Source organism: Heterocephalus glaber, unplaced genomic scaffold (assembly GCF_053883595.1).
Source record: "Heterocephalus glaber isolate CG9 unplaced genomic scaffold, H.glaber_assembly_v1.0 deba00001600, whole genome shotgun sequence".
Taxonomy (NCBI): Eukaryota; Metazoa; Chordata; class Mammalia; order Rodentia; family Bathyergidae; genus Heterocephalus; species Heterocephalus glaber.
In genome coordinates, this window is record NW_028258372.1 from 8,058,790 (window position 1) to 8,071,629 (window position 12,840).

The following is a 12,840-nucleotide window of genomic DNA, read 5'->3' on the forward strand; positions in this document are numbered from 1 at the left end:
TAAGCAGTGGCTTGGAAACAGCAACAGTCCCTAACTGCCTACATTAGCACTTCATGCTTGGTTCCTGGAATTGCACACAGTGCTTCTTGTAGCAAATGGACCTTTTAGCAAAATGCCTCTTTTCTTTTCATGAGAATACTCTGATCATTTGAGGTGATGAGTGATTGCTATAGTTTGGATCTGGAAAGGTCCCCTAGATGGTGGAAACTTTGAGGTGAGGCCTGGTGGGAGGTCTTTAGGTCATTGCAGGTGTGCCCTTGAAGGGGATATGGGATGCCACCACTTCCTCTCTTCCTTTTTTCACTTCTCTATCATTAATGTAAGCAGTCCTACCATGATATGTTGCTTTGCTTCAGGCCCAAAGCAAGGGGACCAATTGATTATGGACTGGAAGCTCTGAAACTGTGCATCAAAATCAACCTTTTCTTTTATTAAGCTGATTATCTCAGGTATTTGTTACAGTAATGGAAATCTAACTAACACAGTGATGAAGGAGCCACTTGCGGAGTGAACCATGTTCAAAAGACAAGCTGATGGGCTTGGTCATTTGTTGACCTCGAACTTTTTAGACATTTCTGCTCTGTAGATGAGCTGAATGGCAGATTAATAATTAACAAGAACAATATTGAGTTTGAGCCTCCCCAAACCATGAGATTGAGAAGAGAAAGAAGTTTATTTTTCTTAACTGGTCTTAGGCATGATTTGAGGTAGATGAATAAATGGTTTCCACTGTGGATATGGAAACCATTTGCAATTTTAGCACATTTAAATCTGAGCCTAAATTACCTTACACAGTTTAGTATTAAGTTATATATTTTGCAAAATGCTCCAGTGATTCTACACCAATATTTGTTATAGGATCATTTTCTGATGGGAAAGGGACACCATGTATGACCCACAATAGTTGCATTTCTTTTGATTGAATACTGGATTTGCATGAATCCCTTGGCAAAATGCCTAGTACATCAACAAGGAGGATCTCCTCCTCCTTTAAATTGGGAGTACGCTCAGGAGAGCTGTCCCTTTTTAGGCTGTGTCATCAGCATTGGTCATTTGATGCTACTTGCTTTCATTTCTTAGTAGTGAGTCATACCTAAACTGAAACTTGCAGGGTGAGAACTATATTAATAAGGTGAGGAATGGTGCAGAGCATATAGATATAGGTGCCAAATGACAAGTATACAGTCAGAAAGAAAGGTGGAAGGGTGAAGATCTAAGAAAAAGAATAGAAAGATGGCAAGAATTGTAGGGGCAGGGTCTTGGAGAACACAAGTTGAAGTGCAGAGACAGGGGTGTACAGAAATAGCTATTTCAAATAAAGCTTCAAAAGAGAATAAATCCAGTGTCCAAACAAGAGAGGTTCATTTATTCTCAAAAGTTGGCTGAAAGTGATAACTGATGACTCCAGCTTGGGTAGGAAAGAGGTGTGGAGTCCAGGTAGACTAGCAGTAAGTGAAGTCCTGTAAGTGCAGAGGCAGAGGTTGCTGATGCACTTTTCTCTTCTTTTCCCTCATCCTTCCCAAGCTTATCTTCTCTCCTTTATATATCTTTTCTCCCCCTAGAATGCTTACACATTTTGATTTTATTTTTATTTATTGTTAAAATCTTGGTCATCTTATTCCTTTACATAAAATTTACAAGGCCCCTGGACCTAGAGAATTCACAGTGGGCTTTGTACACATCTGGAGACAAGCTGTTATTTATGGTACACCTACTCAACTAATACAATGTTACCTCAGCTCCTTTACAACAAATAACAAGGCTATTTAGAAATGGGTGGCAGGGGAGGGGAAACACTTCAGTCATGATACATAGCATCTCAATCTGAGTAGTCAAGATGCAAACTTGCACCTGCCACTTTGGCCTTTGTCAGCACCATCCTGTAACAAATAGTATGTGTTAGTGAAAGAAAAAGATTGCCCTATAGAAAGTCTATCACCATTTGACTGTGCTACTGAGTAGATGGTGGTGGCACTGGGAATACAAGAAGAGGAGAAGTTTGGAGGAGGGTTAGTTTGGGAAGTAGTTTTAAGCATCATGAAGCTTGAAGGTAGCAATCCAGGTTGAAAATGCCAGTAAACAATTCGATATGTGTGTTTGAAGTTGTCGGGATGTTAGTGTTTGAAATTATTGTGACTCTCAAATATCTGTTGAGGTCATACATCAGGACAAGATTACACATGAAAGGGTCACATATCAGGTGAGAAGAGTAAGGTCCTCTTTATATATCATTCTGGAATTTAAATGTTAACATAGCCTGTTCATGAATACAGTATAACTTCCAGGAAAGCCTTCCTTGAGAGTCATCATCATTTTTGTCTATTACTTTATTTAGTATTTGATGTTATTTTGATTCTTCTGCATTACAACTTTTATATTACTTAAGGCAAAACACAACTTACACTTCTTTGACAGTAGATGCTACAAAATTCCACAGGATGATCACACCATTAATGGTTCCAGCAGCTATCAAGTTATATCCTTCTATTTGTAATAAATCAATGCAGTTCACCCCAAAACTAGTGGCAGGATTCTAAAGAAGGAAATAGATTCATTGACTATAAGGAGTACGATTTCTAACCATATCAAATGCCATGTGTATACATTGTCTAATTGTGATGAACTTAAAACAAATTGTCTTATTTTTTTAAGTCATGGAGCATGAAATTTAGTAAAATCTAGCTTAAAAATTTAATGTGAAAAATTCATTAAAAGAATAAAAATATTCTTTCTCTTACGATTGATTTATTCTTTCTTATCAAGCATTGTGGTAAGAATTCTGTCTCGTTCTTGCCTTCAAACTTCTTGAAAGAATATTCTACATTAGCTGTTTCCACTCATTGACCTTTCTTCCACTTTAAAATTCTAGTTTCTTCTGCTCCATACCACTTTGTAACAGTCTTTTCTATTTATCATGAAGGACTTTTTTTTTGGTACTAAGGATTAAACGCGGGACCTTGTGGTTGAGAGGCAGGCGGTGGCACCACTGAGTTAACTCCCTGGCCCTATGAAGTACTTCTTATTGCCAGTTCTATGTGATACTTTTCAATTGCTGTAAGTATTTATTGGACACCTTGGGTTCTTGGAATACAAAGTCCAGTAGGTCTATGACCTGACATATGTATAATAATTTAAAGTACTATGTTCATATGGATACTTGTGCAATTTGAAAGTGCAGAAGACTTGATGGGAACATAGAAAAATGACGTTTGAATTCCATTGGAGATCTGTTGCTCTTGTACCTTTCGAGTCTACTCTGCTTTGTGAAGCACCTTATTTTCTTGGCAGCAGACTCTGGTGGTTTTACCTGTGTTATCGTTTGGAACTTTAATGTACACGAAAGGCCCATAAACTAAAAGCATAGTTGCCAGCCTGTGCTGCTTTTGGGAGGTAGTGGAACCTTTAAGAGGTGAAACATAGCCAAAGGAAGTTAGGTCAGTGGAGGATGTGACTTTGAACAGGAGACTGGGACCTTGGCCCCTTCCTGTCTTTCTCTTTTGCTTCCCAGCTGCCATGAAGTGTACAATTTTCCCTGATAAGTGCTTACACCATGACGTGCTGCCTCACCACAGGCCCAAAAGCAAGGGAGTCCAAGCACCAATGACTGAAGCCTTTGAAACCATAAACTGAAATTTACACATTCCTTCTTTTAAGTTGTTTATCTCAGGTATTTTATCACAGTGACGGAAGGCTGAGTAATACAGTTTGTTTATGGCATTTCTTTTCCTGTTTCTTACTTAGTACCTTCTTATATCCATAGGGTTTACCTTTTTTCAACTCTTTCTAGGCAATCTCATTTCTTATGTTTTAGTAATAACCCCAATGTTAATGACTTAATCTAGTCCCCCCCTACAGGTTTCAGGCTTGAATATTTAATTACTACTAAGAAATTGTATAGGCATCTCAAAGTTAACAGGTCTAAGCCATTGCCTTCTTTAAGCATGTTCTTGGACCTGTCCTTGATTCTTCTTCAACTTGCATGGCATCCATCACTAATCAATTAACTGCAAGTTCTACTTTTCTTGCCTAAATATTTTTTGAAACCTTCCATTCCACACCATCCAGCCCCATGATCATGTCCTTATATCTTTCATTTCTAACTGTAGTTTGTTGCCCGAATCTTCTGCCTTTAGACTTGTTCCATTCAAATCTGTCATCTAAGCAGCATCTAAGCAACCCACAACACAAATCTAATCACATAATTTCCTATTTAAAGTCCTTCAGTGAGTTTCCCCTTCCTATAGGATGCTGAGCTCCTAATGGTCATGAGCACAATCCAGTCCCTATCTGGTTTTTCACCTCCATCTTTCACCACTCCAGTTTTACTCCACTCATATTGAGATTTTCGTAGTTAGCTTTCATAGACCATGCAATATTTTACCTTCATGAATTTAATCATGTCATCTCCTCCACTTGGGATCCAGTTTGTCTTTTCACCGCTCTTTAGAAACTCATAACTGGACCATGCTAGCTCCTGATAATCTATATGAATTTGGTGATTATCTTCTTTAGGAACTGCCCCTTCTTCCCAGCCCTCCAAGTTCTCTGCTTTCCTCCTACAGTGCAGGACCTAAAAGAGCTGCACATGCTACATAGTAGGTGTGCAATGAGGAGTGATTCATTAACGGAAGACTTTTAGGAAAAGAATTTCCCATTACAACATAGTGTTTTTCCTAAGTGGTTTTTGCACTTTCTCTACAGGGTAATTTTTTTCCCCTTAAATTCTTTTATTGGTCCATTTTAGGTATACAATACATTTACATTTATCATTGGGTGCTTGTACCTGTACACAAAAGTATCTTGGTTCTTATTCTTTCCCCGTTCTCTGTGCTACCTTCACCCCCACCACCCTTCCCTATTTACAAAGACTTCGTTTCCATTTTTTTCTTTTCTCATAATTTTTCCTTTCCTTTCTCCTACCCCTCCACTTCCCCTACACCTTTGGACTTTTTCTTCCTATTTCACATTACCAATTATTCATTTTAATTATTATTTACGCTTTCAGGTTCTCACACCAGAGAAACTATTTGGTATTTACACATGTGTGTCCTATTTATTTCACTTAAGTATATGGTCTCAATATGCATCAATTAGCTATAAATGTCTCTAGTTTCTCATTCTTTATGGCTGAGTAGTACTCCATTTTATAATAAAACCACATCTTTTCTTTTTTTTGCCTAAATTCTTTTATTGGTACATTTTAGGTATACAATACGTTTACATTCATCATTGGGTGCTTGTACCTGTACATGTTGTATCTTGGTTCTTATTTTTTTCCCCATTATCTGTGTGCCCTTCACCTCTCCACCTTTCCTTATTTACATAAACTTCATTTCCATTTTTGTTTTCCTCTCATAATTTTTCCTTTCCCCATCTCCTCCTACTACCCCTACCCCTTTGGATCTTTTCCTATTTCAAAGTATCAATTATTATTTATTAATCCTTTTAATCTTTATTTACACTCTCAGTTTCTCACACTAGAGAAACTATTTGGTATTTACACATGTGTGTCCTATGTATTTCACTTAAGAGTATGGCCTCAATATTCATCCATTTAGCTATAAATGACTCTAGTTTCTCATTCTTTATGGCTGAGTACTACTCCATTTTATTAAAAAACTACATCTTCTTTATCCAGTTTCCACTTGTCAGGCACTTGGGCTGTTTCCAAGCTTTAGCTATTACAGACTGTGCCACTATAAACATGAGTGCACATATATCTCTGTGGTATGATTCTTTTAATTCTTTTGGGAAAATACCCAGCAGGAGAATAGCTGGGTCCAAATGGGACCTCAAGCCCTAGTTCTTTGAGGTATCTCCATACTGATTTCCATAGTGGTTGCACCAGTCTCCATTCTCACCAACAATGGAGAAGGGTTCCTTTCTCCCCACAACCCCAGCAACATTTGTTATTGGTTTATTTCTTGATAGCAGGTTAGGTGGAATCTCAGCGTTGTTTTCATCTGCATCTCTCAAATGACCAGTGATGTTGAACATTTTTTCATATGTTTATTTTCTGCTTTTCCTTCTTTGTCTGAGAAATGTCTGTTCATTTCAGATGTCCAATTTTGAATTGGTCTTTAAACATGGGAAGTCTGATATTTTTAAGTTCTTTATATATTCTCGATAGTAGACCTTTGTCTGAGGTATAGCGGCTAAAATTTTTTTCCCACATTGTAGGTTTTCTCTTAGCTCTGTTGGTAGTTTCTCTTGTAGTCCAGACACTTTTTAATAAGATAAGATACCAGTTGTTGATTCTTTGTGCTAGTTCCTGTGCTACTGAAGTTTTGTTCATAAAGTCTTTTCCTATGCCAATGTCTTTAAGCGTTCTACCTAACTTATCTTCCAGCAAGTTTAGTGTTTTTGTTTTAATATTTAGATCTGTAATCCACTTTGATCTTAGTTTAGTGCATGGTGATAGATGGGGGTCTAGTTTTAATCTTTGGCAGGTTGAAATCCAGTTTTTCTAACACCATTTATTAAAGAGGCTACCTTTCCTCCAGTGGGGATGGTTGGCTCCTTTGTCAAAGATGAGGTGGCTGGCTCCTAGGGAAGAGAAGTTGAGCCAGTCCCAGCACCCAGAAGGAGGCTCCTCCACTGCCATACCACAATCCTAGGGCAGAGAAGGTGAGCCAGTCCCAGCACCTGGAAGGAGGCTCCCCTGCCACCATTCCATGCTCTTAGGGTAGAGAAGGTGAGCCAGTCCCAGAATGTGGAAGGAGGCTCCCCTGCCACCATTCCACACTCCTAGGGCAGAGAAGGTGAGCCAGTCCCAGCACCCAGAAGAAGGCACCCTGCCACCATTCCATGCTCCTAGGGTAGAGAAGGTGAGCCTTGCGGGCGCCAGAAGGACCCTCCTCCCATGGAAATGAGAAGACACATAAACAAGACTCAAAAACAGACTTCTGGATCACCTACAGCAACTCCAAAGGGAAATGAGATGGAACAATCTGATACTCAACCACCTAGACTCCCTGAACTGGCAACAAAAGAGGATCTAGGAAAAATGAAACCAGAAATAATTACTCAGATAACAGCAAAGATTTTCTCATGGTGCAAGACATGATTAATAAATCTAGAGAGGACACAGATAAAAAAATAGAGGATCTGAGGAACATGATGGAATCCCAACATAGGAAACAAATCGAATCCATAAAGCAGATGCAAACAGATTTCCAGGAGATTAAAAACTCCATCGAAAGTCTGCGCAGCAGAATGAACCAATGTGAGGATAGAATTTCAGATATAGCAGATAAGATTGCAATTAGCAAGCAGGAAAAGGAAAAATAAATAGTAAGGGACCATGAGAAATCAATCCAGCTGCTGCTAGATGATGCAAAGAAGAATAACATAAGAGGATTGGAGTCGATGAAGGAAGAGGAGAGGGTGCAGATGACATAAAAAAACTTCACAGAAGTGATGGCAGAAAACTTCTCAAGCAGGGGGAAGGAACTTGACATACAGATAAGTGAGGCATATAGGACTCCAGCTAGCCTTCACACAAAAAAAATCTACACATAGGCATATAATAGTTAGGATTCCAGAAACCCAACAGAAGAACAAAATTCTACAAGCAGTGAGAGAAAAGAAACAAATCACATACAAAGGAAAGCCCATCAGAATCACAGCAGACTTCTCAATGCAAACCCTCAAGGCAAGAAGAGCTTGGAGTGATGTATTTCAAGCCCTAAAAGAAATCAGCTTCCAACCCAGATTGATGCACCCTGCAAAACTATCTTTCAAAATTGATGGAGAAATAAGATACTTTTATGATAAAGGGCACCTCAGGAACTTCATGAATACCAAACCAGCACTCCAAAAAATTTTAGGCAATATCCTAGGAAAAGATAATAAGGATTACAACCCCAGGAAGCCCAGCACAATGAATCCATTGTGTGTGGCAAATTAAACGCAAAGGGAGAGAATCCAACAAAAAGAAAAAGTCATGACAAGGCTTTTAAAACTTTTAACTTCATCTCCCTAATGAGTGTATAATTCAATTCAATTCAATTCTTGTTATTGTACTGATTAGTATTTTTGTGATTCTAGAGTTGCACACCTTTCCTTGTGCTATATTGGCTATTTATCATCTTCTTATGTCTACTTTTTAATTGGGTTGTCCATTAATGAGCTGTAAGAGTTCTTTATATATTCTGGTCATAGGTTATATGCATTGTAAATATGGTCTGTTTAAGGGCTACTTTTCATTTTAATGATGTCATTTAAAGTTCTAAATTTTGATGGAATCTCATTTATCAATTTTTTTCTTTTATACATCATGTTTTTTGTATCCTAGGAAGTTCTTGCCTACCCTAAATTTATAAACATTTTCCCTTATAATTTCTTCTTAAAGTTTTATAGTTTTAAGCTTCCATATTTAGGTTCATAGATTCCTTCAAGTTATTTTTATGTATGGAAATAAAGGGTTGAGGTTAATTTTTTGTATACAGATACCAGGTGTTCCAGTGCCATTTGCTGAAGACACTGTCTTTTCCTCTGCTCTTGAATTGAGTTTATATTCTCTAAAATATTAATGTTAAATAATCTTTCAAAATGCAGTGGACCATATATGTGTGGTTCTATTTCTAGATTCTCTGTTTTATTCCAATGATCTATATGTCTTTCCTTACACCAACACTGCCTTGATTACTGTAGCTTTAGAAGAAGTCTTAAAATTAGGTACTAAACATCTTCCAACACTGGGTTTTTTTGTTTTTTTTTTTACTTTTCTAGGTCCTTTGTACTCCTACATAACTTTTAAATTTCAATATCCAATTCTTCATTTATAGCAAGTATACACAGACCTGAATTTTTATATATACCGTGTGTTTTCTAATCCTGCTAAATTCAAATACAAGTTCTAGGGGCTCCTAGAGATTTCTTAGTCTTTTCTCTGTAGATGATCATTTCATCTATATATAAAGATTTTACTTCTACCTTGCCAATCCTATCCTAATTGTCATTTTATTTCCAGACTATTTTTGTTGGGCCTAGGTTTCAAAGTTTAATGGACAGATAAAGAGTAAGCATATCCACCCTTGTTCCCCACCTTAAGGAGAAAGCATTGTATCTTTTCCATTCATATAAGGCATTCTCACTGGAAGTATGGAGTACATGTCTTTCATCTGTTGAGAAAGTTCTGTTCTACTTCTAGTCTCCTGATAGCTCTTACCATGAACAGCTGTAGAATTTAGTCCAATACTTTTTCTCCAACTAGTGAAAGGATCATATGGCTTTTTCCTTTCCTCTGTTAAAATGATGACTTTTGGGGGTGGATCTTCCAATGCTGAACCAGCACTGCCATCCCTATAATAAAACCACTTTCTACATCCTGCCAGATCTGACTTCTAATAGTTTGTTTTGTTAAACAAATTTCTATCTACGTTCATACTTTTTTCTTCTATTATCTTCATCCAGTTTTAGGATTAGCACAATGTTGAGTTCCTAAAATGATGGGAGAAGTGTTCCTTCTTTTTTCTGCTTTAAATGTTTGATATAATTTATCAGTTAAAATGTACACGAGCCTGTTGTTGTCATATAGGTAGGTTTTCAAGCTAGGAGTATACTTTCTTTAATAGGTGCTATTCAAATTTTGTATTTCCTCCAGAGTCAGTTTCATTAATTTGTCTTTCAAGGTACTTCTTAGAAGTTGTCAAATTTATTTCAAAAAAGAATTTTGTAATATGCTTTCTATATCCTTTTAAATTCTGTAAAATCTGTGGTAATGTTTCCTAGATCTTGATATTGTAATTTTAAAAATGTATAATTGATATTTTGTAACGGGAAGAAAAGGTCTAAAGGAGCAGGGGAAGTAGGAGGGGAAGAGGAAAGGAAAGAAGGGAAAGGAAAAAATATGAGAAAAGGAAAAAGTGGAAACAAAGTCTTTGTAAATAGGGAAGGGTGGAGGGGGTGAAGGGAGGGGAGGGGAAGGGGAAAAAATAAGAACCAAGATACTCATGTAATGGTACAAGATCCCAATGATGTATGTAAATGTATTTTATACCTAAAATGTACCAATAAACTTAATGGGAGAAAAAAAAAGATGAGGTGGCTGAGTATGTATAGAGTTGTTTCTGCATCTCCTAATCTAGTCTACTGATCCTCAGGCCTGTTTCTTTTTCATAACCATGCTGTTTTTATCACAGTAGCTTTGTAGCATAGTTTCAAGTTGGGGATTGTGATACCCCCTGCCATGTCTCTGTTGCCTAGAATTGCTTTTGGTATTCTAGGTCTCTTCTGGTTCCAAATGAATTTTTGGATTGTTTTCTCTAGTTTCTGTGAAATATATTGTTAGAATTTCAGTGGGCATTCCATTAAATCTATATAGCAGTTTTGGACGTTATGGCTATTTTCACTATATTGGTTCTTTCTACCCAGGAGCAAGGAATGTCATTCCAGTTTCTTATATCCTCTTTGATGTCTTTTTCAGTGTGTTGTAGTTTTCAGTGTAGCTGTCTTTTGCTTCATTTGTTAGATTGATTCCTAGATATTTCATTTTTTGGATGCTATTATGAAAGGAATTGTTTCCCTAATTTCTCTCTCAGTGAGTCTGTTATTTGTGCACAAAAAGACTATGGTTTTTGAGTGTTGACCTTGTATTCAGCTACTCTACTGAATCTGTCAGTTAAGTCTAGAAGTCTTTTGGCAGAGTTTTTTGGGTCTTCTATGTAGAGTATCATATCATCAGCAAATGATGACAGTTTATCTTCTTCCTTTCCTACCTTTAGTCCTTTTATTTCTTTCTCTTTTCTAATTGCTGTGGCTAATGTTTCCAGAACTATGTTGAATAGGAGTGGTGATAGTGGACTTGTTCCTGACTTTTCTTTTTCTTGATTTTACCGTGAACGTTTTCAGTTTTTGACCATTTAGAATGATGTTGGCTGTTGGTTTTTCATAGTCTTAATCAGGTTGAGATAAAGACCTTCTATTCTAATTTTTTGTAGGGTTTTTATCATTTGTAGGTGTTGGATTTTGTTGAATGCTTTTTCTGCATCTATTGAGATGAGCATGTCTTTTTTGTCCTTGGCTCTGTTAATATAGTGTATTACATTTATTGATTTACATATGTTGAACTATCCTTACATCTCTGGGATAAATCCGACTTGGTCAGGGTGTATGATCTTCTTGACGGCCCTCTGTATTCTGTTTGCCAGTATCGTGTTGAGGATTTTTGCATCTATGTTTGTTATGCAGATTGGCCTGTAATTCTCGTTTTCGGTTGGGTCTTTCCCTAGTTTTGGAATCAAAGTAACACTTGCTTCCAGGAATGAATTTGGAAGTATTTCCTTTCAATTTCACTGAAGAGTTTAAAGAGTAATGGCAATAGTTCTCTAAATTTCTTGTAGAATTCAGCAGTGAAGCCATCAGGGCCTGGGCTTTTCTTTTTTGGTAAATTTTTAATTACATTTTCAATTTTACCAATTGTAATTTGAATGTTTAGAATTTTTATATCTTCTTCATGTAACTTTTGGCAATTCGTATATACCCAGGAATCTGTCCATTTATTCTGTGTTTTCCATTTTTTTAGGGTACAGGTTCTCAAAGTAGGTATTGATGATCTTCTGGATTTCTCCTGGATCTGTTGTGACTTCATCTTTTTCACTCTTTATTGCATGGATTTGAGATTTTTCTTTCTTTTTTTTGATAAGGTTGGCTAAGGGTTTATTGATTTTATTTATTCTTTTGAAAAACCAAGTCTTTGATTCTTTGTATCGTTGTCTTAGTCTCCATTGCATTGATTTCTGCTCTGATCTTTATAATTTCCTCTCTTGTACAAACTTTGAGTTTGTCATGCTCTTCTTTTTCTAAGTGCTTAAGGTTCAGAATTAGGTTGTTTATTTGAGTTCTCTCCGTTTTCCTAATATGGGCATTCACTGCTATGAATTTCCCTCACATAACTGCTTTCATTGTGTCCCATAGATTCCTGTATGTTTTACTGGCATTATCATTTACTTGTAGAAACTTTCTAATTTCTTCTTTAATATCCTCTGTGACCCATTGTTTGTTTAGGAGAGTGTTATTCAATTTCCATATGTTTGTGGGATATTTTTGGGTTCTTATGCTATTGATCTCCAATTTTATTGAAGTATGGTCTGATAATATACAGGAAGTAACTTCAATTCTTTTGGATTTACTTAAACATGCCCTATGAGCTAGCATGTGGTCTATTTTGGAGAATGACCCATGTGCAGCCAAAAAGAATGTACATTCTGATTTTGTGTGTGGAACATTTGGTAGACATCTAATAAGTCCATTTGTTCAAAAGCTTGGATCAGTTCTAGAATTTCATTGTTGATTTTTGGTCTAGATGATCGGTCTATTTGTGACAGTGGGGTATTGGGGTTCCCCACTACAATTGTATTAGTGCGTGTTTGGTTTTTCATGTCTATTAATATTTGTTTTGTACAATTGGTGGCATTCGTATTTGGTGCATATATATTTATGATTGTCATCTCTTCCTCTTGGATTGTTCCCTTCACAAACCTTTGTCTCTCTTATTTCGTTTTTGTTTGAAATCTATTTTGTCTACAAACAAGAGTGCTACCCCTGCTTTTTTCCAGGTTCCTGTTGCATGAAGAACTGTTTTCCATCCTTTTACTTTCAGTCTATGAATGTCCTTTTGAATTAGATGTGTTTCTTGTGTACAGCATATTGTTGGATTTTGCTTCTTAATCCATTCTGCCAGTCTATTTCTTTTGATTGGTGAATTGAGGCCGTTAACATTGATGGTTATAATTGATAAATACTGACTCATCCTTGTCATGTTTTACTGTTGTTGGCTCTTTTATTTTTTATTTTTCCCCCTTTCCATTTAGTTTCTTGCTTTTCCTGTTGGCTTCA

The 12,840-nt window shown here is 36.7% G+C and overlaps 1 protein-coding gene across 1 annotated transcript in view; it reads right to left on the minus strand.

Moving 5' to 3' along the window:
• Positions 1-12,840, minus strand: part of Wdr64 (WD repeat domain 64) — a 146,137-nt gene that overhangs the window by 36,446 nt on the left and 96,851 nt on the right. The window contains exon 16 of the mRNA XM_004853474.3: positions 2,403-2,533. Within this exon, the coding sequence (XP_004853531.1) occupies positions 2,403-2,533 (131 nt within the window). The remainder of the gene's footprint in view (positions 1-2,402; positions 2,534-12,840) is intronic.